The sequence below is a fragment of the Salmo salar genome, chromosome ssa18 (assembly GCF_905237065.1).
Source record: "Salmo salar chromosome ssa18, Ssal_v3.1, whole genome shotgun sequence".
Taxonomy (NCBI): Eukaryota; Metazoa; Chordata; class Actinopteri; order Salmoniformes; family Salmonidae; genus Salmo; species Salmo salar.
The window spans coordinates 79,124,614-79,150,107 of NC_059459.1; the positions used below are offsets into that span (position 1 = coordinate 79,124,614).

The following is a 25,494-nucleotide window of genomic DNA, read 5'->3' on the forward strand; positions in this document are numbered from 1 at the left end:
CCTGCAGATGACTGTCTGCCATTTCAAATAGTCTTGTGACAAAAACAACTTTTTAAATCCATTCACGGTCAAAATGTTACAGTAGATGGGCTCTCGAGAGGCGTCACTACAGACCCTGGTTCGATCCTGGGCTGTATCACAACCGGCCGTGATTGGGAGTCCCATAGGGCAGCGCACAATTGGCCCAGTGTCGTCGGCGTTAGGCCGTCATTGTAAATAATGATTTGTTCTTAACTGAATTACCTAGTTAAATAAATAAAATAAACTTAACTGTTTTTAAGAAATGGTGATCACTGTTAGCCTAAACGGTATTCATTCAGTATAACTATAGCTAACTATCAGTAGATATTCATACGAACCTGTTCTACATAGTTGAACCTCTGATGTGATCTCCAGCAATCTCCGTAGCCGATCATTCTCCTCCTGGTATTTCACTACCGTTTTCTCAACTTCCCCGAAAATCTCCACAGCAGCCGCCGTTAAACGCTCATTTAAAAACATACGAAACGACTGTAGATGGGACATGTTTCAGTCGAATGAGAGTTGGGTATTCGGCTAGTATGGTTTCGTCCAAGTGGAAATAATAGTGGCCACAAACAAAAGAAACCCGCTGCTGTTGCATTAGTGGCAAGTAGTTTCACTTCCGCATTGTCTTCTTTTTCTGTAATATCAGCGGGATGAGATCCCATAAGTACAACACAGTGCCCCATGTGGATGGGGTTTTATTACAAGCTACAGACCAGTGAGAGTGGAACGAAATAACTACAATATGGGGAAAACGTTATATTAAGTAATAGGGAGATCTAGGATGATCATTAATTGTATGAACCGAATTAAAAGACAAAACATTGCAACACAGGTGATTCCTGACAACTGCATCCACTTGGGACTGATGTGACAGCTTGCACTAAACCAGAGAAAATTAATAGCAATCATCAATTTCTTGAGGAACAGAATCAGAACCGCAAATAAAAGTGATCGATAATGTTCCGGAACAGAAGCATTATTTTAAAAGCTAGGGAACCGGTTGATAACATTATTTTACATTTTTTCCAGTCCCACACAAAATGCAACAAAGTGCCTATGCAAAGCTCTCACTCTGTCACTCAAAAACGTATTCCAGTGTCTGCCTGCCAGCTGAAAATCTTTGCCAGTGTGTGTCTCAGTGGGGCATGTGTATGTGTAGGTTACCTGCCCCTCCCTTTCCGGAGCATAGGTTACTGCGCCTGCCGTACTGACGTTACAAGCGTGACTAAGAAATTAGGGAGAAAGATTTTTCATTAGAGAATAAAGGATTCCCTTTTTCGATGCTAGTTAAGGATACTATAGTTAACACATTTCACAATGGATTTATTAACTACAAAAGGGTAAGACGTATTTAAATGTTTATTCTGGTGCCGCTCTGCACACACAAGGTCGATAGATAGCTAGCTCTGGTCCAATGCTAAGCCAACTCTCGGAAGATTAATTACATTCAAAGCTCCTTCATAGATGCTGTTCCTCATAGGTATATTTCTGTGGGCTTATTTCAGATAAGCAAGATGCCCAGCACCAGTGGTGGAATAAGTATCCAATTGAGTAAAAGTAAAGATACCTTAATACAAAATGACTGAAGTAAAAGTGAAAGTCACCCAGCATTATACAACTTCAGTAAAAGTCTAAAAGTATTTGGTTTTAAATATACTTAAGTATATTATGAGCATCCTTTCAATCACACCCTTCTCATTAACCTGTGGTGAGTTATTCACCATTTTTGATGAATAAAGAGAAAAATTATTGATTATTATTATATTATTATTTGTGCCCTGGTCCTATAAGAGCTCTTTGTCACTTCCCACGAGCCGGGTTGTGACAAAAACACACTCATTATTGTGTTTAATGAATGTATTGTATAGTGTGTGTGTGTGTGGCAGGCTTACAATGATGGCAAAAAAAAACATTTGAGAGTGCACTGATCCTGGTGCTAGAGGGGGTACGCAGCTGGAGGTTGAATGTTTGAAGCTGTATGGGACTATAAAAAGTTTGGGAACCACTGGATTAGACCATTGATCGAAAATTCAAGCCTGATGCAACCTAAGCCTGATGAGCCATACATTAAATACATCTTGTTTGGACTTGGATTGATAACGTTATATAGGGGTTCTGTCCACCACCACGGGTCATCTCAATTTACAGGTAGTGAGGCATTGAGAGGAGGACCATTCAAAAGGAGAAACCAGAGAACTCTCTGTACAGAGAGACTTGAAGAAACCAGAGAACTCTCAGAGACGGGGAGACTTGGAGAAACCAGAGGACTCTCAGTACAGACAGACTTGAAGAAACCAGAGAACTCTCAGTACAGAGAGACTTGGAGAAACCAGAGGACTCTCAGTACAGAGAGACTTGGAGAAACCAGAGGACTCTCAGTACAGAGAGACTTGAAGAAACCAGAGGTCTCACGGTACAGAGAGACTTGGAGGAACCAGAGAACTCTCAGTAAAGAGAGACTTGGAGAAACCAGAGAACAGCTGGAAGAGGCAGAGAAGAGATAGAAGAAAATAAAAGTTAAATGGGATGATTTCTGAAAATGGGAAAGAGAAGCGGATGTATTGAAGGGCAGAACAGTGACATGATTAATGGTGAAGAAAGTCGACAAAGGAAAGGAAACAGAAGACAAAGGAAAGGAAACAGATGACAAAGGAAAGGAGACAGTAGACAAAGGAAAGGAGACAGTAGACAAAGGAAACAGAAGACAAAGGAAACAGAAGACAAAGGAAAGGAGACAGTAGACAAAGGAAAAGGAGACAGTAGACAAAGGAAAGGAGACAGTAGACAAAGGAAAGGAGACAGTAGACAAAGGAAAGGAGACAGTAGACAAAGGAAAGGAGACAGTAGATAAAGGAAAGGAAACAGTAGAAAGTGAGAGAAGCCCCAAACACTGCAGCCACATCAGGGGCACAGCCTTTACTGCAGCCACATCGGGAGCACAGCCTTTACTGCAGCCCCATCGGGAGCACAGCCTTTACTGCAGCCACATCCACTTGACCGGTGTAGTATGACTCGATCTTAGTCCTGTATTGATGCTTTGCCTGTTTGATGGTTCGTCGGAGGGCATAGCAGGATTTCTTATAAGCTTCCGGGTTAGAGTCCCACTCCTTGAAAGCGGCAGCTCTAGCCTTTAGCTCAGTGCGGATGCTGCCTGTAATCCATGGCTTCTGGTTGGGGTGTGTACGTACGCTCACTGTGAGGACGACGTCATCGATGCACTTATTGATGAAGCCAATGACGGATGTGGTGCACTCCTCAATGCCATCGGAGGAATCCCAGAACATATTCCAGTCTGTGCTAGTAAAATAGTCCTGTAGCTTAGCATCTGCTTCATCTGACCACTTTTTTTTATTGATCTAGTCACTGCTGATTCTGGTTTAATTTTTGCTTGTAAGCAGGAATCAGGAGGATGGAATTATGGTCAGAGTTGCCAAATGGAGAGCGAGGGAGAGCTTTGTATGCGTCTCTGTGTGTGGAGTACAGGTGGTCCAGAATTATTTTCCCTCTGGTTGCACATTTAACATGCTGATAGAAATTTGGTTAAACTGATTTAAGTTTCCCTGCATTAAAGTCCCCGGCTACTAGGAGCGCCGCCTCTGGGTGAGCGTTTTGTTGTTTGCTTATGGAGGAATACAACTCATTCAATGCTATCTTAGTGCCAACCTCTGACTGAGTTGATATGTAAACAGCTACGAAGAATACAGATGAGAACTCTCTCAGTAGGCAGTTGTAACGGCCGTCGTTCAAATGAGACCAAGGTGCAGCGGAGGATGTGTTCATCTTCAGGAATTTATTAAAGAAAGAACACGTTAGACAAAAACAAGAAACCGACAGCCAAACAGTCCTGTCAGGTTCAAACACTAAACAGAAACAATTACCCACAAAACCCAAAGGAAAAACATGCTCCTTATGTGTGACTCCCAATCAGCAACAACGAGCTTCAGCTGTGCCTGATTGGGAGCCACACACGGCCCAAAACAAAGAAATACAAAAACATAGAGAAAGGAACATAGAATGCCCACCCAATGTAACACCCTGGCCTAACCAAAATAAAGAACAAAAAACCCCTCTCTATGGCCAGGGCGTTACAGTACCCCCCCCAAAGGTGCGGACTCTGGCCGCAAAACCTGACTCAGAAGGGGAGGGTCCGGGTGGGCCTTCTTACGGGCGCGGGACGTGGCCTCTGCTCCACCCTTGGCGTCGCCCTCTTAGGTGGCGCACCTGGCCGCGCCGAAGGTACGATGGCTGCGCCCGGCTGGCGGGCGACCCTGGTTGCGCCCGGCTGATGGGCGGTGATGGTTGCGCCTGGCTGGCGGGCGACCCTGGTTGCGCCCGGCTGGCGACGTTGGCTGCGCCTGGCTGGCGGGCGACCCTGGTTGCGCCCGGCTGGCGACGTTGGCTGCGCCCGGCTGGCGGGCGTCCCTGGCTGCTCCGGCGGCACTGACCCAGGATTCACCAGGCTGGGGAGATATGAAGGAGGCCTGGCCCTGGGCACAGGCACAGGACTCACCAGTCTGTCGGGCGGCTCTGGCGGCTTCGGCGGCTCCGGGCTGGCGGGCGGCTCTGACTGCTCTGGACAGGCGGGCGGCTCTGGCGGCTCCGGACAGGCGGGCGGCTCTGGCGGCTCCTGACTAGCGGGCGGCTCTGACGGCTCCTGACTGGTGGGCAGCTCTGGCGGTTCCTGACTGGCGGGCAGCTCTGGCGGCTCCGGACTGGCGGGCAGCTCTGGCGGCTCCGGACTGGCGGGCAGCTCTGGCGGCTCCGGACTGGCGGGCAGCTCTGGCGGCTCCGGACTGGTGGGCAGCTCTGGCGGCTCTGGCCCCGGATTCACCAGGCTGGGGAGACATGAAGGAGGCCTGGCCCTTGGCACAGGCACAGGACTCACCAGGCTGGGGAGACATGAAGGAGGCCTGGCCCTGGGCGCAGGCACAGGACTCACCAGGCTGGCGGCTCTGGCGGCTCTGGACAGGCGGGCGGCTCTGGCGGCTCCTGACTGGCGGGCGGCTCTGACGGCTCCTGACTGGCGGGCAGTTTTGGCGGCTCCTGACTGGTGGGCAGCTCTGGCGGCTCCGGACTGGCGGGCAGCTCTGGCGGCTCCGGACTGGCGGGCAGCTCTGGCGGCTCCGGACTGGCGGGCAGCTCTGGCGGCTCCGGACTGGTGGGCAGCTCTGGCGGCTCTGGCCCAGGATTCACCAGGCTGGGGAGACATGAAGGAGGCCTGGCCCTGGGCACAGGCACAGGACTCACCAGGATGGGGAGACCCACTGGAGGCCTGGTCCTGGGAGGTGGCACAGGACGGACAAGGATGGGGAGACCCACTGGAGGTCTGGTCCGAGGAGGAGGCACAGGATAAACCGGGCTGTGGGGGAGCACTGGAGTTCTGGTACGGACGCTCTTTACCCACACTCCAGGCTGAATGCCCACTTTGGCCCGGCACGGGCGGAGAGCAGGCATTGGGCAAACTGGACCCTCCCAGCGCTCTGGAGACACAGTGCGCAACGCCGGCGCAGGATAACCTGGACCGAGGAGGCGCACTGGAGACCAGACGCGCTGAGCTGGCACCATCCGCCCTGGCTCGATGCCTGCACTCGCATGGGACTTGCGGGGGGCTAGTATGTAGCGCACCGGGCTTTGAACGCGCACTGGGGACACCGTGCACTCCACAGCTTAACACAGTGTCTTACCAGTACCACGCTGCTTCCGGTAAGCGCGGGGAGTTGGCTCAGGTCTACTGCCTGACTTCGCCAATCTCCCCGTGTGCCCCCCCCCCAAAAAAAATGTGGGGGTTGCCTCTCGTGTCTGCTGTGCTCCCTTTCCTCATACCAATGCCTCTCAGCTCTCGCCGCCTCGATCTCCCACTGCGGGCGGCGATAATCCCCAGCTTGAGCCCATGGTCCTTTCCCGTCCAGGATTTCCTCCCAAGTCCACGAATCCTGAACGCTCCTCTCCTGGCGCTTCTCCTTCCTCCGCTGCTTGGTCCGTTGTTGGTGGGTAATTCTGTAATGGCCGTCGTTCAAATGAGACCAAGGTGCAGCGGAGGATGTGTTCATCTTCAGGAATTTATTAAAGAAAGAACACGTTAGACAAAAACAAGAAACTGACAGCCAAACAGTCCTGTCAGGTTCAAACACTAAACAGAAACAATTACCCACAAAACCCAAAGGAAAAACATGCTCCTTATGTGTGACTCCCAATCAGCAATAACGAGCTTCAGCTGTGCCTGATTGGGAGCCACACACGGCCCAAAACAAAGAAATACAAAAACATAGAGAAAGGAACATAGAACGCCCACCCAATGTAACACCCTGGCCTAACCAAAATAAAGAACAAAAAAACCCTCTCTATGGCCAGGGCGTTACAGCAGTGTGGTCTACAGCTTATCATGATATACTCTACCTCAGGCGAGCAATAGCTCGAGACTTCCTTAGATATAGTGCACCATCTGTTATTTACAAAAATACATAGTCCGCTGCCCCTTGTCTTACCAGACGCAGCTGTTGTATCCTGCCGGTACATCGTATAACCAGCCAGCTGTATGTTGATATTGTCATCATTCAGCCATGACTCCGTGAAGCATAAGATATTACAGTTTTTAATGTCCCGTTGGTAGTTTAATCTTTCATGTAACTCGTCGATTTTATTGTCCAATGATTGCAAGTTTGCTAGCAGAATTGAGGGAAGTGGGGGTTTATTCGATCGCCTACGAATTCTCAGAAGGCAGCCCGCTCACCGGCCCCTCTTTCTCCGTCTCCTCTTCATGCAGATCACGGGGGTTGGGGCCTGTTCCCGAGGGAGCCGTATATCCTCCGCCTCGGGTTCGTCAGAGTCGGGAAAGAAGAAAAAGGATTCTGTTAGTCCGTGGTGTCCTGATGTCCTGATGTCCTGACGTCTAGAAGTTATTTTCAGTCATAAGAGACGGTAGCAGTAACATTATGTACAAAATAAGTAAAACAAATAAGTTACAAACAACGCAGATAAACAAACAAAAAAACACAATCGGTTGGGGGCATGTAAAACGTCTGTCTTCTGCTCTGGCGCCATCTTACTCCGACACCATCTCCAGCGTCATCTTACTTACTTTTTAAATGAGCATTTAACGACGGCTGCTATGGAGATTTTCGTGAAGTTGAGAAAACGGTAGTGGAATACCAGAAGGAGAATGATCAGCTACGGAGACTGCTGCGGATCACACCAGAGATACAACTATGTAGAATAGGTTCGTATGTAAATCTACTGATAGCTAGCAATACTTATAATCAATGAATACTGTTTTGATATAGATTATTCAATTGTTGATATCAATAATTGCCGAATTGTTGATATATTAGCATATGGTTATGATAATTAACACTGAAAACCAATCAGCTTCAAGTGACCACTTTTCCCTGAAATAATGTTACTTGCAGGTGGCAGAAGCCATTAACGTGCTGCACTTTAACACAGATAGAGTAATGAGACAGATATGTACACTACTGGTCACACGTTTTAGAACACCTACACTTTGAAGGGTTTTTCTTCATTTTTACTATTTTCTACATTGAAGAATAATAGTGAAGACATCAAAAATATGAAATAACACATATAGAATCATTTAGTAAACAAAAAAGTGTTATATTTTATATTTGAGATTCTTCAAATAGCCACCCTTTGCTTAATGACAGCTTTGCACACTCTTGGCATTCTCTCAACCAGCTTCACCTGGAATGCTTTTCCAACAGTCTTGAAGGAGTTCCCACATATGCTGAGCACTTGTTGGCTGCTTTTCCATCACTCTGCGGTCCGACTCATTCCAAACCATCTCAATTTGGTTGAGTTATAGGATTATCGAGGCCAGGTCATCTGATGTAGCACTCCATCACTCTCCGCAACCGCAAGGCTCTCCAGAGGGTGGTGCGGTCTGCACAACGCATCACCGGGGGCAAACTACCTGCCCTCCATGACACATACAGCACCCGATGTCACAGGACGGCCAAAAAGATCATCAAGGACAACAACCACCCGAGCCACTGCCTTTTCACACCGCTACAATCCAGAAGGCGAGGTCAGTACAGGTGCATCAAAGCTGGGACCGAGAGACTGAAAAGCAGCTTCTATCTCAAGGAAATCAGTCTGCTAAACAGCAATCACTAACTGAGAGAGGCTGCTGCCTACATTGAGACCCAATCACTGGCCACTTTAATAAATGGATCACTAGTCACTTTAAACAATGCCACTTTAATAATGTTTACATATATTACATTACTCAGATCATATGTACAGTTGAAGTCGGAAGTTTACATACACTTAGGTTGGAGTCATTAAAACTCGTTTTTCAACCACTCCACAAATGTTTTGTTAACAAACTATAGTTTTGGCAAGTCAGTTAGGACATCTACTTTGTGCATGACACAAGTCATGTTCTCCAACAATTAATAACAGACATATTATTTCACTTATAATTCACTGTATCACAATTCCAGTGGGTCAGAAGTTTACATACATTAAGTTGACTGTGCCTTTAAACAGCTTGGGAAATTCCAGAAAATGATGTCATGGCTTTAGAAGCTTCTGATAGGCTAATTGACATCATTTGAGTCAATTGGAGGTGTACCTGTGGATGTATTTCAAGGTCTACCTTCAAACTCAGTGCCTCTTCGCTTGACGTCATGAGAAAATCAGCCAAGTCCTCAAAAAACAAATTGTAGACCTCCACAGGTCTGGTTCATCCTTGGGAGCAATCTCCAAACACCTGAAGGTCCCACGTTCATCTGTACAAACAGTAGTATGCAAGTATAAACACCATGGGACCACACAGCCGTCATACCACTCAGGAAGACGTTCTGTCTTCTAGAGATTAACGTACTTTGGTGCGATAAGTGCAAATCAATCCCAGAACAACAGCAAAGGACCTTGTGAAGATGCTGGAGGCAACAGGTACAAAAGTATCTATATCCACAGTAAAACGAGTCCCATATCGACATAACCTGAAAGGCCACTCAGCAAGGAAGAAGCCACTGCTTCAAAACCGCCATAAAAAATCCAGACTACGGTTTGCAACTGCACATTGGGACAAAGATCGTACCTTTTGGAGAAAAATCCTCTGGTCTGATGAAACAAAAATAGAACTGTTTGGCCATAATGACCATTATTATGTTTGGAGGAAAAAGGGGGAGTCTTGCAAGCCGAAGAACACCATCCCAACCGTGAAGCACGGGGGTGGAAGCATCATGTTGTGGGGGTGCTTTACTGCAGGAGGGACTGGTGCATTTCACAAAATAGATGGCATCATGAGGAGGGAAAATGATGTGGATATATTGAAGCAACATCTCAAGACATCAGTCAGGAAGTTAAAGCTTGGTCGCAAATGGGCCTTCCAAATGGACAATGACCCCTAGCATATTTCCAAAGTTGGCTTCAGGACAACAAAGTCAAGGTATTGGAGTGGCCATCAGAAAGCCCTGACCTCAGTCCTATAAAACATTTGTGGGCAGAACTGAAAAAGCGTGTGCGAGTAAGGAGGCCTACAAATCTGACTCTGTTACACCAGCTCTGTCAGGAGGAATGAGCCAAAATTCACCCAACTTATTGTGGGAAGCTTGTGGAAGGCTACCCGAAACGTTTGACCCAAGTTAAACAATTTAAAGGCAATGCTACCAAATAATAATTTAGTGTATGTAAACTTCTGACCCACTGGGAATGTGATGAAAGAAATAAAAGCTGAAATAAATCTTTCTCTCTACTATTATTCTGACATTTCACATTCTTAAAATAAAGTGGTGATCCCAACTGACAGGGAAGGTTTACTAGGATTAAATGTCAGGAATTGTAAAAAACTGAGTTTAAATGAATTTGCCTAAGGTGTATGTAAACTTCCGACTTCAACTGTATATACTGTATTTTATACCATCCATTGCCGCTCGGCCATCGCTCATCCATATATTGTTATGTACATATTCTCATTCACCCCTTTAGATGTGTGTGTATTAGCTGGTTGTTGGGGAATTGTTAGATTACTTGGTAGATATTACTGCGCTGTCAGGAACTAGAAGCCAATAAAATGTGATTTGATTTGAGAATGAAGTCCCAAGCCGTTGCAGCTTTCAGGAGTCGCCTGTGTTACAATGAGTTGTCTTTCAATTCAGTTCATACAATAAGTTATATAATATATTATAACGTTTTCCCCACATGTAGTTATCTATTTCTATTATCACTACCAGTCTGTACCTTGTAGTTAACGCTCCATCCACACAGAGGCGCTGTGCTGTGTTTATGGTCTTGCCACCCGCTGAAACAAACAGAAGGAAAATGCGCAAGTGAAATGACGAGGGGATTCGTTTTTTTTGTGACCACTATTCTTTCCTCTTCGAAGAAGCTACCAGCTGAATTGCCAACTCGTTATCAGTCAACTTAAAATGTCTAAACAACAGTCGTTTCATATGTTTTTAAATGAGCGCTTAACTTCGGCTGCTGTGGAGATTTTCGGGGAAGTTGAGAAAACGGTAGTGAAATACCAGGAGGAGAATGATCGGCTACGGAGACTGCTGGAGATCACATACATATGTAGAACAGGTACGTATGTACAGAAACTGAAAGGTAAATAATGTGTGACCTATCGAATCCCTGAGCCGACTAGGTGAGAAATATGTCCATGTGCACTTGAGCAAAGCACTTAACCCTGATGTATCCTGTAATTGCTGCAGATAAGAGCGTCTGCTAAATTACACACATTTCAAGTGTAACATATTGTACTTTTGGAGTCTTTAAAAAAAAAATGTAAATAAGAATATAATATGTTTCTGAACACTTATACATTCACGTGGCTGCTACTATGATTATGGATAATCACGAATAAATCATGAATAATGAGCTTCATGTGTGTAAGGAATATGGGATCAAATACTACACTTCTGACTACTGTAATACACTAAGTTCATTTATCCAAACGCTTATGACTTCTTCACATTGGGGGACTAGATACATAAAGTGCTTTGATTTCTAAATGGTAAAATGGATATTATGAACATTTGATCTCAAATCCCAAATTCTGGAATACAGAGACACATTTATAAATGTTAGTTTCACTGTCTAAATAAATACATAGGGGAGTGTAAACCTCTGCTATTCCTCTCCTTCCCTCCAGACTCCCTGCAGCTCTCTGTCTCTGAAGAGGAGGTTCCCCCTGAGCAGCAGGAGTGGAGCCCCAGTCTGGGGCAGGAGGACCCAGAGACCACACAGATTAAAGAGGAACAGGAGGAAGTCAGGACCAGTCAGCAGGAAGAGCAGCTTCAAGGGCTCGTTGATACCAAAGACTCCATATTTACTCCTCCCTGTGTGAGACGTGAATGTGATCAGATGGACCCACATCAAGAAGCCATACGAGCTGAACACCCAACTCTCAGTCCACTGAAAACGTCTAAACTACAGTTGTTTCGTGTGTTGTTAAATGAATGTTTAACGGCATCTGCTGCTGTGGAGATTCTTGGTGCGGTTGAGGAAACTGTAGCAGAGTACCAGGAAGAGAATGATCTGCTACGGAGACTGCTGGGGAGGACACCAGAGATAAAACTATGTAGAATAGGTTTGTACGTAGATCTAATACCTAGCTAGCTACGGTTCTACTTAGTTAATAAACTGTTTCCGGTAACAGGGATCTCCATTGCATCCACAGTTTATAATATAGCTAAGATTCACCGGGCATAATTAAAAAGTTATCTGTCAGGAAAAGATGATTGAAATAGCTTATATAGCACAGCGTTTCTGACTCCAATGCATTTCATTAGAGACAGTGAGTACGTTTACGTTCACACTAGTAATTCAATATTATATTGATGATGGCAGTAGGCAGAGTACGGCTTCAGTCCTGTAGACCCCTGACTCTGCTCATCTTAAACGCCGTGAGGTCATAATAGAAGTAAGCATACGGTGATCAAAACATCTAGTTTTCTGAGAAATATCTCAAATTATTAGGACGTGTACAAGCTTTATTAAAATATCAAGTTTGGGAGCAGTACAACTATTTTTATCTGTATTGCACATTATTTTAGCTTCTGTTATTATTTTGGATCAATGCCAATAAAGACATTTTCAATTAAAAAATCATTGAGATCTATAATTCACATTTGTGATTCAAGTGTTGTATTTAATTCTGTAATATATAAATAACATCTGTTCCTCCTCTCCTTCCCTCCAGACTCCCTGCAGTTCTCTCTTTCTCTCTCTGAAGAGGAGGTTCCCCCTGAGCAGCAGCACTGTGAGCAGGAGTGGAGCCCCAGTCTGGGGCAGGAGGACCCAGAGCCCACACAGATTAAAGAGGAACAGGAGGAAGTCAGGACCAGTCAGGAGGAAGAGCAGCTTCAAGGGCTCTTTGATACCAAAGACTCCACATTCACTCCTTCCTGTGTGAAAAGTGAATGTGATCAGGAGGACCCACTTCGGTCCTTGACTCTTCCCCAAACCCAGACTGTGGAGAACAGAGAGAGTGACTCTAAACCAGTGGATCTGAAACCTTTTGTCACTGTGACCCACATTAAGGGTCTCAACATTCCCTGTGACCCTCCAGATAATCAAAACAATGCCTCCAGCCACAGCTCAGCTGTAAGCAGCGACACAGTAGGACTTGACAGCAGTCCACCATTGGATCCCAGCCCACCATTGGAGAAACACTGTTCCAAACCCAGCACCACGTCTAGAAAAACTCACTGCTGCCGTGACTGTGGAGAAACATTTGCTCTGAAAGCTGACCTGCAGAGACATGTGACTCTCTTCAGTAAGAGACCCAGTGAATGTAGTTCCTGCCAAAAACGCTACAACTCCACCTGTAAACTGAAGGCCCATGTCCGACTCTGTCACGGTGGGAAACCCTATATCTGCCCTGTTTGTGGAAAGACCTTCAAATACAAAGGAGATCTGCCCAGGCACATGAGAATTCACACAGGAGAGAATCCATTTGTCTGTGGTGACTGTGGGAAAAGCTTCAATCGCAAGGATTCCTTAACTAAGCACAAACTGACTCACACAGGAGAGAAACCATTTAGCTGTGGGTGTGGGAAAAACTTCAGTCTCGAAAGGAACCTAGCCAGGCATAAACTGACTCACACAGGAGAGAAGCCATTCACCTGTGGTGACTGTGGGAAAAGCTTTAATCGCAAGGATACCTTAACTATGCATAAATTGACTCACACCAGAGAGAAACTATTTAGCTGTCATGACTGTGGGAAAAGCTTCAATCGGAAGGTGCGCCTAACCAGGCATAAAATTACTCACATAGGAGAGAAACCATTCACCTGTGGTGACTGTGGGAAAAGCTTCAATCGGAAGGTGAGCCTAACCAGGCACAAATTGACTCACACCAGAGAGAAACCATTCAGCTGTGGTGAGTGTGGGAAAAACTTTGGTCTCGAAAGGAACCTAGCCAGGCATAAACTGACTCACACAGGAGAGAAGCCATTCACCTGTGGTGACTGTGGGAAAAGCTTCAATCGCAAGGATACCTTAAATATGCACAAATTGACTCACAGCAGAGAGAAACCATTTAGCTGTGGTGACTGTGGGAAAAGCTTCAATCGGAAACAACATGGCTGCTCAGTCTGATAAAATATTAATTCAGAAGACTAATCTGCTGACACGTGAAAAACATCCACAAAGAAAGTAAATGAGGACACAGAGAGGGGACTAAGAGAGTATTGAGATACACCTGTGGACCAACTCTAACTGGTCCTCCTGATCCTGCTCAGTCCAATGTCACAGTAATGATATAATGGGGCTGTTGTCTGAACCTGACAGGTAATGTTGCTACTCTTTGTGTATGAAATGGACAATCTGCAGTTCAGACAACCACCACTTTTTAGGTGAACAACTGAGGGATGGGGTTGGAGAGTTGTGAACATTCAATGTCGTAGTCAGATATGGATACCAGATGTCCAGATGTAATGTAGGATTCCCAATAGGTGGCCCGTTGGGTGATTTTATTTGGCCCCAAGTTTTCTGATTAAAACAAGATAATATATAGAATTTTTGTATTTTTTATTCGTTGTTTAATTTTTTTTACATGAATTGAGGGAATATGTTCCCAAGTATTCCCATGTGTAAATAGATTTACAGTATCAGTCAAAAGTTTGGATACACCTACTCATTCAAGGGTTTTTCTTTATTTTGACTATTTTCTACATTGTAGAATAATAGTGAAGACAAACTATGAAGTAACATATGGAGTCATGCACTAACCAAAAGTGTTAAATCAAAATATATGTAATATTTTGGATTCTTCAAAGTAGCCACCCAGATGTATCCGATCTCAAGAAATTGTAGAAAACATCCCCCTTATATAATCAATGTGAGCATTACATAACCAGGGGAGTAGTGATTGGATAAGGGAGATGTTTTGTAACCAGGGGAGTAGTGATTGGATAAGGGAGATGTTTTGTAACCAGGGGAGTAGTGATTGGATAAGGGGGGGATGTTTTGTAACTAGGGGAGTAGTGATTGGATAAGGGGGATGTTTTGTAACTAGGGCAGTAGTGATTGGATAAGGGAGATGTTTTGGAACCAGGGGAGTAGTGATTGGATTAGGGGGATGTTTTGTAACTAGTGATTGGATAAGGGAGATGTTTTGGAACCAGGGGGGTAGTGATTGGATAAGGGAGATGTTTTGTAACCAGGGGGGTAGTGATTGGATAAGGGGATGTAACCAGGGGAGTAGTGATTGGATAAGGGGATGTAACCAGGGGAGTAGTGATTGGATAAGGGGATGTAACCAGGGGAGTAGTGATTGGATAAGGGGATGTAACCAGGGGAGTAGTGATTGGATAAGGGGATGTAACCAGGGGAGTAGTGATTGGATAAGGGGATGTAACCAGGGGAGTAGTGATTGGATAAGGGGATGTAACCAGGGGAGTAGTGATTGGATAAGGGGATGTAACCAGGGGAGTAGTGATTGGATAAGGGGATGTAACCAGGGGAGTAGTGATTGGATAAGGGAGATGTTTTGTAACCAGGGGGGTAGTGATTGGATAAGGGGATGTAACCAGGGGAGTAGTGATTGGATAAGGGGATGTAACCAGGGGAGTAGTGATTGGATAAGGGGATGTAACCAGGGGAGTAGTGATTGGATTAGGGGGATGTTTTGTAACTAGTGATTGGATAAGGGGGTATTCCTGTATTGTGTGAATCAGATTTAACTGGTTTATGGAGGAGTTTACAAGTGAGGCTGGACTGTATATAAGTCATTGTTGGCAAGTTATTTTTCTTTGTCTGCAGACGGCCTGTTTTTAGAACCTCTCTCTCTCCGGGGCCTTTTTGTTAAATATTCTACTGCTGTATTTTGTTAACTTTTTATGTATTCTAAGACATCAGTTAGAGGTAAGCTTCTGCTTTTTATCCACACGTGCAGGTTCATATAATTAGTATTTTTCTTTAGGAGGAACAGGATTGTGTTTCCTGGAGGTGGAGAGCTAGAGAATCCATAGGATGAGTAGACTGATTATAAAGGGCTTTGCTTGAATAAATATTGGCTGTGCATTTCCTCTGGAGGGGCCACCGACCCAAATAGACCAGAGGGTTTCCTCTCTTTGTTACTGTGTTGGGTCCATGCTTTGGGGTGTGTATCAAAATGTCTCAGGGTGTTAGGCTAAGTCATGACAAGGTGAGTATACCTCTTTCGTCTCGTGGTACACTAGGTCCCATTACGGTGAGGAACTCCAGGTCCACAGGTGAAGGGTTTGGGGCGCGCTAAGGTATTAAAAACGAAGGTATTTATTTAATAATAAGTTGCAGAGCTGAGAAATTATTCTCACCATGAACTTCTGGTGTTATTGCCCTAGGAGATCCTGATGAACTTCGACCCCTGAGCTGACGTCCCGCTGAGTGGTTGTTAATAGAAAACGTTTCAGAGCTGGTATTTAAGATACTCTTTGAAGAGGCGTTGTTTCAGATGTTTTCCGAAGATGGGCAGGGACTCTGCTGTCCTAGCTTCAGGGGGAAGATGGGCAGGGACTCTGCTGTCCTAGCTTCAGGGGGAAGATGGGCAGGGACTCTGCTGTCCTAGCTTCAGGGGGAAGATGGGCAGGGACTCTGCTGTCCTAGCTTCAGGGGGAAGATGGACATGGACTCTGCTGTCCTAGCTTCAGGGGGAAGATGGGCAGGGACTCTGCTGTCCTAGCTTCAGGGGGAAGATGGGCAGGGACTCTGCTGTCCTAGCTTCAGGGGGAAGATGGACAGGGACTGCTGTCCTAGCTTCAGGGGAAGGTGGACAGGGTCTCTGCTGTCCTAGCTTCAGGGGGAAGCTGGTTCCACCATTGGGGGGCCAGGACAGAGAAGAGCTTGGACTGGGCTGAGCAGGAGCTGCCCTCCCGTAGGGGTAGGAGGGCCAAGAGACCAGAGGTGGCAGAATGGAGGGTTGGAGTGTAGGGTTTGAGCGTAGCCTGGATGTCAGGAGGGACAGTTTCTCTTGCTGCTCTGTAGGTAAGCACCATGGTCTTGTGGTGGATGCAAGCATCGACTGGAAGCCAGTGGAGTGTGCGGAGGAGCGGGGTTACATGAGAGAACTTGGGAAGGTTGAAAACCAGGCGGCTGCCACGTTCTGGATAAGTTGCAGGGGTTTGATGGCACTAGCAGGGAGCCCAGCGAGAGTTGCAGTAGTCCAGACGGGAGAGGACAAGTGCATGGATTAGGACCAGCACTACTTGCTGTGTGGGATAGGGTCTTACTCTATGGATGTTGTAGAGCAGCCGAACTCAACTGGTGGACCGAGGTCTGGGTACGGACCCAGAGAAGGGTCAGTCCGGACCGGACATAACATTTTGTTATATAAAAGTCAATACGTTATTTTTAGACAGCTTTTAAAAAATGACTTTCTTGCTCTCTCTCTAGAATCTACACCCACCTCTACTAGTGCCCAGTATAATCCAATCGCGTGGTTATATGCAAATACAAGAGGCTGTGTCTTACCCAATCATAATTATCATAATATCCTCTACGGAACCTTGGGACAAGCAAAATGAGAGGTCAACCAAAGTCCTTGTCATTTCCCTGACAGCCCACCAATGTACATTTGTGTTGTGTTGACTGAGGATAGCTTGGGTTTTGGGAAAACACAAAAAAAACATTTTTAGACGCTGAGATGGTAAAATAATGCATGTGTGATGTTGCAATGAGGAGAACTGAAATATTAGCTGAAGATTTAATTTCACAATTTGATGAGGCCATTCAGAAAACATCATGCATTTTATTAGAATCTACAGAAGAGGACAGGCCACCCCTCATAGCCTGGTTCCTCTCTAGGTTTCTTCCTAGGTTTTGGCCTTTCTAGGGAGTTTTTCCTAGCCACCGTGCTTCTACACCTGCATTGCTTGCTGTTTGGGGTTTTAGGCTGGGTTTCTGTACAGCACTTTGAGATATCAGCTGATGTAAGAAGGGCTATATAAATACATTTGATTTGATTAGCTGTGGATGAATCAACAGATAACACTGATAATGCCCAGCATCTGGTGTTATTTCAGATTTTATAATGAAACAAAGAAGGAATTCTGTGAGGAGTTGTTGGGCTTAACAAATCTAGAAGCACACACACAGGAAGAGGATATCCATGAGGTCATCAAAGAGATGCTGACGAAGGGGGAGAGATCTTAAGTCCGTGGTCTCCATCACCACAGATGTAGCTCCAGCCCCGATAGGAAGAGGGAGGGGACTGATTGCATGTTTGAAAGAGGACCACCCTGATATCACACCACTGCGTCATCCATCAATCTGTCCTGTGTCAGTCTGGGAAAAGAGTTTTCTGAGGTCATGACAAAGATGATGAAACTGATCGACTTCGAGAGCAACGTCCTCCCTACAACACCGCTTGCTACGACGTATTCTGACATAGGCCAATGCCAGTTTTGATGACTTACTACTGCACAACAATGTCAGATGGCTCAGCAAAGGCAGGGTTTTGGTACGCTTTTGGACCAAAGCTTTCTTATCAGATCAAAAGAGTGACAAGGCAACTCAGTTTTTTGGAAAATGAGAAGAAGATGGAATCAGTTACATTTTTGACAGACATTACATCACACCTTAATCAAATGAATGTTAAGTTGCAGGGACGGGACAACATAGTGTGAGGGTGAAGATGGCGCCAGAGGCGATGCCTGCTGTTTATGCACTCTTAACCAACTGTGCTATTTAAAAAAAAAAAATTGCGCATTGTTTGTAACTTATTTTGTACATAATGTTGCTGCTACCGTCTCTTATGACTGAAAATAACTTCTGGGCATCAGAACAATGATTACTCACCTTGAACTGGGCGAATAATTTTTCTTTAATGAGTTGGACGAGAGGGATTTACTCCAGACACCCAAACCGGCCCTCATCCCCATCATTCGTAGGAGAAAGAGACGGAGGTTTTGCGGAAGGAGCTCGGGGTGCCTTTTGAGGATCCGGTGACAAGTGGCTACTCTGCCTTTGCCATCGGTACTATTGGCCAACCTACAATTGCTGGATAATAAAGTGGATGAACTACAAGCATGTATGTCCTACCAACGGGACATTACCTGTAATATCTTATGTTTCACTGAGTCGTGGCTGAATGACGACATGAATAACACACAGCTGGCGAGTTATACACTGTATCGGCAGGATAGAACAGCAGCCTCTGGTAAGACAAGGGGTGGCGGCCTATGTATATTTGTAAACAACAGCTGGTGCACAATATCTAAGGAAGTCTCAAGGTTTTTCTCGCCTGAGGTCGAGTATCTCATGATAAGCTGTAGACCACACTAACTACCTAGAGAGTTTGTCTATATTTTTTGTAGCTGTCTATTTACCACCACAATGTCACGTCCTGACCATTGTAAGAGGTTATTTTCTATGGTAGAGTAGGTCAGGGCGTGACGGGGTGTTTTGTGTTTTTCTATGTTTAAGTTCTAGTTTTTCTATTTCTATGTTGGTTTTTTGAGTTGATCTCCAATTGGAGGCAGCTGGTCCTGTCACGTCCTGGCCAGTATAAGGGTTAATTGGTATTGTAGTTTGGTCAGGACGTGGCAGAGGGTATTTGTTTTATGTGGTTAGGGGTGGTGGTTTTCTAAAAAGGGCATTTGATTTAAGTATTCCGGGGTTTTTGGGCACTGTTTGATTTTCATGTATTCTATGTTGAGTCTAGTGTGTCTGTTTCTATGTTTGGGTTCATTGGGGTTGCGACTCTCAATTGAAGGCAGGTGTTGTCTATTTGCCTTTGATTGAGAGTCCCATATATGAGGGTGTGTTTGTGTTTGTCTTTTGTGGGAGATTGTTTTTGCACTGCGTTAGGATAGCCTGCAAAACTGTTGCACTGTCATTGTTTATTGTTTTTTGTATAGTGTTCACGTGAGCGATTAATTAAATTCAAAAATGAACACGACATCCGCTGCGTATTGGTCTACATTTTCAGACGACGATTTCGCTTTATCGTCAGAAGACGAAGACAGCCGTGACAGAATCTCCCACCAAACCAAGACCAAGCAGCGGAGAGAGGAGCAGCACGCTCAGTATACGGACTATGGGGAGAGATGGACATGGGAGCAGGTTATGGCCGGAGAAGGCCCATGGAGTAAGGATGGTATGGACCGGGAATGTTTCCGAGGGACACGACTGGCGTTGAAGCACGAGAGGCACCCTCAATAATTTTTTTTGGGGGGGCACACGGGTAGTTTGGCTAGGCCTAGGAAGAGCCGGAAGCCAGCTACCCGTGGTTTTATGGAGGAGCGTATGAGGTGGAGAGCGCCATGTTTCGCTGAGGAGCGCACTAGCTCACCCATACGCACGCACAGGCCGGTGCGTGTTATTCCAGCCCCTCGCAGGTGCCGTGCTAGAGCGGGCATCCAGCCTGGTAGGAGGATGCCTGCGCAGCGCATCTGGTCGCCGGTACGCCTCCGAGGACCAGGCTACCCAACTCCCGCTCTACGCACGGCTACCATCAGGCCCCTGCACAACCCAGTCCGCCCTGTACAAGCACCCCGCTTGTGCAGGGCTACTAGTTCCATCCGGCCAGGACGGGTTGTGCAGGAGGTAAGATCAAGACCGCCTGTGCGCCTCCATAGCCCTGGGTTTCCAGCTCCTGTCTCTCGTGCGGACCCGGAAGTGCGTCAGCCCAGTCCGAATCGTCCTGTTCCCGCTCCCCGCACTAGCCTGGAGGTGCGTGTTCCCAATCTGGTACGTCCAGTACCAGCACCACGCACCAGGCTTCAAGTGCGTCATTCCAGTCCGACGTCGCCAGAACTGCCTGTCAGTCAAGAGTCGCCAGAGCCGCCCGTCAGTGAGGAATCGCCAGAGCCGCCCGTCAGTGAAGAGTCGCCAGAGTGGCCAGACTGCCCGGAACTGCCAGAGTAGCCAGACTGCCCGGAACTGCCAGAGTGGCCAGACTGCCCGGAACTGCCAGAGTGGCCAGACTGCCCGGAACTGCCAGAGTGGCCAGACTGCCCGGAACTGCCAGAGTGGCCAGACTGCCCGGAACTGCCAGAGTGGCCAGACTGCCCGGAACTGCCAGAGTGGCCAGACTGCCCTGAACTGCCAGAGTGGCCAGACTGCCCTGAACTGCCAGAGTGGCCCGACTGCCCGGAACTGCCAGAGTGGCCCGACTGCCCGGAACTGCCAGAGTGGCCCGACTGCCCGGAACTGCCAGAGTGGCCCGACTGCCCGGAACTGCCAGAGTGGCCAGACTGCCCGGAACTGCCAGAGTGGCCCGACTGCCCGGAACTGCCAGAGTGGCCCGACTGCCCGGAACTGCCAGAGTGGCCCGACTGCCCGGGTCTGCCAGAGTGGCCAGACTGCCCGGAACTGTCAGAGTGGCCCGACTGCCTGGAACGGCCAGAACCGGAGCCACCTCCAGATATAGGTGGGTTGGGGAGGGGGGGTGTAGCACAGTGCCGTCGTTGACGGCAGCCATCCTCCCTTCCCTCCCTTTAGTAGGGGGATTTTGTTGTTGTTGTTGTTGTTTGGGGTTGTTGTTTTTTCTTAAGGTGCTTCCAGGGTTAGCACCTTTAGGGGGGGGTACTGTCACGTCCTGGCCAGTATAAGGGTTAAATGGTATTGTAGTTTGGTCAGGACGTGGCAGAGGGTATTTGTTTTATGTGGTTAGGGGTGGTGTTTTTCTAAAAAGGGCATTTGATTTAAGTATTCCGGGGTTTTTGGGAACTGTTTGATTTTCATGTATTCTATGTTGAGTCTAGTGTGTCTGTTTCTATGTTTTGGTTCATTGGGGTTGCGACTCTCAATTGAAGGCAGGTGTTGTCTATTTGCCTTTGATTGAGGGTCCCATATATGAGGGTGTGTTTGTGTTTGTCTTTTGTGGGAGATTGTTTTTGCACTGCGTTAGGATAGCCTGCAAAACTGTTGCACTGTCATTGTTTATTGTTTTGTGTATAGTGTTCACGTGAGCGATTAATTAATTTCAAAAATGAACACGACATCCGCTGCGTATTGGTCTACATTTTCAGACGACGATTTCGCTATATCGTCAGAAGACGAAGACAGCCGTGACAGGTCCTCGTTGTCTCTAATTGGAGATCATATTTAAGTAGGGGTTTTTCTTCCTGGGTTTTGTGGGTTATTATATTTTGAGTAGTGTTTGTTTCTCTCTGCGTGACGGTTTGTTGTTTTGTTCATTCAGTTATTTATGTATTTGCAAAGTTTCACAGATTTAATAAAATGTGGAACTACAACCACGCTGCACTTTGGTCTGCTCCTTTGGACAACCGTGACACACAAACAGATGATGGCACTAAGACCGCACTCTGAGCTCTATACAGCCATGAGCAAACAGGAAAACACTCATCTAGGGGCGGCAGTCTTTTTTTAAATGTATTATTATTATTATTATATATTTTTTAAGGGGTGGATCAGCTTAATATTGCGGAAAGATTGTTGCTTCCATCAATGTAATTGTCTGTATCATTTCCAATACCCATATTTTTTTGGTAAACATATATATATCCATATACATACACGTATGCAAACATATATACATACACATACCTATATAGATATACATATATTTTTTGAAGAAAATACCTTTATTATTCCCCGCAAACCCTATCAACCTTCCCCCAATTGGAGTAAACTAATAAACACTTAGGCTTCTACCTCAGTTTATACATCTTATACACATTTTACAGACAATCTATTTTACAATAGTTACATTTTGTTTGTTTTTAGTCCTTCCTCTTCTGATGTCCATCCAGTTTGATTTATATTTGTAACTGTGCTATTTCACAAAATGTCTGAACCTATATACATTTTACAGACCCCGTATGTTTTACATTGGTTATCTTGTTGTTAGTCCCACCCTTACGCTCCATTCAACCCCTCCCATCTATCACTCAACATCATCCATTTTGGATTTCTATTTTCCATATATTTTTCAACTGTGCTGTGATGCTTCACAAAAGTACTGAACCTTTCTGTTCTCATAGCTTCTACAGATTGTAAATAAAAAATAAACATTTTTGCTAAAATAATTATTATATTATTAATTGATTATGGCTTTTCAAATCACCCAGTATTGCTATCTGCAGCGTTAGTTCTAGGCAAATGTTGCAATTCTTCAGCCATTCCTGGACCTGTGACCAAAAACGAGCTACATATGGACAATACCAAAATAAATGATTTAATGACTCTGCCTCCTCACAGCAAAATCTGCAGAGCTGGGAAGATTGTATCTCCCATATATATAACATTCTATTGGTTGCAAGAATTTTGTATAGTAATTTAAATTGAAAAGTTTGAAGTTTTGAATCTGGCGTTGTTTTGCGTATCAGTTCATAAACCATGTGCCATGGAATGGGTACATTGAAAATCTCTTCCCAACTATTTTTCAATTTAAATGACACAGCTGTCAGTTTTTTTGGTCCTTAAATGAAATTAGTAAATGTTTTTATTTATCACACTTTTCTTTAACCATTTATGTTCTTTAACCTCTATGGGCTAGGCGGGACGAATTCGAATCCGCCATACAAGTTCCTTACTTTTTCCCCTTCTACTTGCCTCTTCCATTTTTGTGGTAATGCTGCAATTAATTGGTTGTAATTTTGGGTAGAGCAGACATTTCCATATGTCTGTGTTAGCTGCATGTGTGACAACTCCACCAGTCCTATTTATGATATCATTCACTAAAATTATAAATTTTTTAAACATTTCTTCGAATAAAAAAATAATAATTAATTACTATATTTGAGTTTAACCACAATATTTGTTGTATTATTTGTTCTGTCTTTTCAGGTGGATTAAACTGAAATTGCAACCAACTTTCTAAGACTTGTTTAAAAAATAACGATATTTTGGAGATTATTTTATTTTCTAACAACCAAAAGTGAGCAGGTGTAATCTGAATAAAGGGAAAAAGACCATTCTTGAACATTTACATTTTTTTGTCATTTAGCAGACGCTCTTATCCAGCGCGACTTACAGTAGTGAATGCATACACTTGATACATTATTTATTTTTGTACTGGCCCCCGTGGGAATCAAACCTACAACCCTGGCATTGCAAACTCCATGCTCTACCACCTGAGCCACAGGGAAGACCAAGGATGAACATAGGATGAGACATTCCTACCAATTTACTAGAGAACCCATTTGGATTTAAATAAACTTTTGTATGACTGATGCCTTTAGTGAGAGGTTTAATGCTTTAATCTTTAATCATTTCTGCCCTCTGAATTCATATTCGTTATATAAATAGTCCCTTTTAATTTTGTCTGGCTTGCCGTTCCAAATGAAATGTAATATTTTTTTGTTAATATAATTTAAAAACATGTCACTAGGTGTAGGCAAAACCATAAGCAAATAGGTAAACTGTGATATGACTAAAGAGTTAATCAGGGTGATTTTTCCACATATAGACAGGTATTTTCCTTTCCATGGTAGCAAGATCTTATCTTTTTTTGCTAACTTTCTATAAAAATGTATTGGAGTGAGATCGTTTCTTTCTTTTGGGATTTGTATACCAAGTATGCCCACATCTACGTCAGACCATTTAATTGGTAAACTACACATTAATGTAAAATTTGTGTTTTTTGGTTTTAATCCAGAGAGGATAGCAAAAGTATCTGGATCCTCTATGAGGCCGTGGAGAGATTATAATTGTGGTTTTAGAAGAAAACGTGAATCATCAGCGTACAATGACACCTTAGTTTTTAACAGCTACCATTTTGATGGCAATAATAAATAGATATGCTGATAGTGGACAACCTTGTTTTACTCCTCTAGATAGTTTTACACTTTCTGAGATGTAGCCAGTATTTACTATTTTACACCTAGGGTTACTATACATAACTTTAACCCATTTTATAAGAGATTCCCCAAAATGGAAATATTCTAGGCATTTATATATAAACTCCAGTTGTACTTTATCAAAAGCCTTTTCAAAATCAGCTATGAAAACCAGGCCTGGTGTCCCCGATATTTCATAGTGTTCTATTCTTTCCAGTACTTGTCTTATATTATCTCCAATGTATTGTCCATGTAAAAAAAACCTGTCTGATTAGGATGAATAATATCTGACAATACTTTTTTAATTCTAAGCAGCAAGCATTTTGCTCGGAATTTTGCATCACAACACTGAAGTGTAAGAGGTCTCCAATTGTTTTAATGGACTGGATCTTTATATATACTACTTGGGTCCTGTTTCAGTAATAATGATATCAGACCTTCTTGTTGAGTGTCTGATAATCTACCATTTATATAGGAGTGGTTAAAACATGCTAATAATGGTCCTCTGAGTATATCAAAAAAAGTTTGGTATACTTCCACTGGTATGCCATCCAGCCCTGGAGTTTTCCCAGCCTTAAAGGCACCAATTGCATCAAGAAGTTCCTCCTTTGTAATTTGGCCTTCACATGAGTCTTTTTGTACAGATGTTAATTTTACATTACCATTAGGAGAAAAATCCATACAATTAGTTTCAGTTAGTGGAGATGGAGGAGACTGAAATGAAAACATATTCTTAAAGTACTTTACTTCCTCTTTCAAAATATAATTTGGTGAATCATGCGTGACTCCATCATTTGTAACAAGTTTCAATATTTTTTTTGGTAGCATTTCTATATTGAAGATTGAAAAAGAATTTGGTGCATTTTCCCCCATATTCCATCCAGTTCGCTTTATTTTTATAATATATTACACTGGATCTTTCTTGAATAAGTTCCTCCATTTCTTTTTGTTTTTCCTCTAACTTCTTCTGTGCCTATATGGTACAGTTTTTTATTGCTATCTAACTGCACTGTTAGTCCTTCAATTTCCTTTGTTAATATAGACTCTTGATCTAAATTGCTTTTGTTTTATAGATTGCTTTTGTTTTATAGAGTACTGAATTGTGTCCCATACATTGTGTCCCATAAAATAAGGGGATCTGCTGTACCTGTTATGTCTGAAAAAGTCAGTTATAAATTCTTCTGTCCTTGTTCTAAACAATGTATCATCTAGTAGGCTTTGATTAAATTTCCAATATCCTCGCCCACGTGAAATTCTGTAAGAGTAGTAT

At 44.5% G+C, this 25,494-nt stretch overlaps 2 protein-coding genes across 4 annotated transcripts in view; one reads left to right on the forward strand and one right to left on the reverse strand.

Moving 5' to 3' along the window:
* The window catches only part of LOC106578122 (zinc finger protein 135), a 160,036-nt gene that overhangs the window by 60,760 nt on the left and 73,782 nt on the right, over window positions 1-25,494 (forward strand). The window lies entirely within an intron of this gene.
* Window positions 1-25,494, reverse strand: part of LOC106578120 (oocyte zinc finger protein XlCOF6) — a 95,089-nt gene that overhangs the window by 8,285 nt on the left and 61,310 nt on the right. The window contains exon 1 of one of the 2 annotated variants that reach the window (XM_014156739.2): window positions 360-666. The exons of the other annotated variant lie outside the window; for it this stretch is intronic. Within the exon in view, the coding sequence (XP_014012214.2) occupies window positions 360-525 (166 nt within the window). The 5' untranslated portion in view covers window positions 526-666. Of the gene's footprint in view, window positions 1-359; window positions 667-25,494 lie in introns of those variants that run through there. 2 annotated transcript variants of the gene reach the window in all.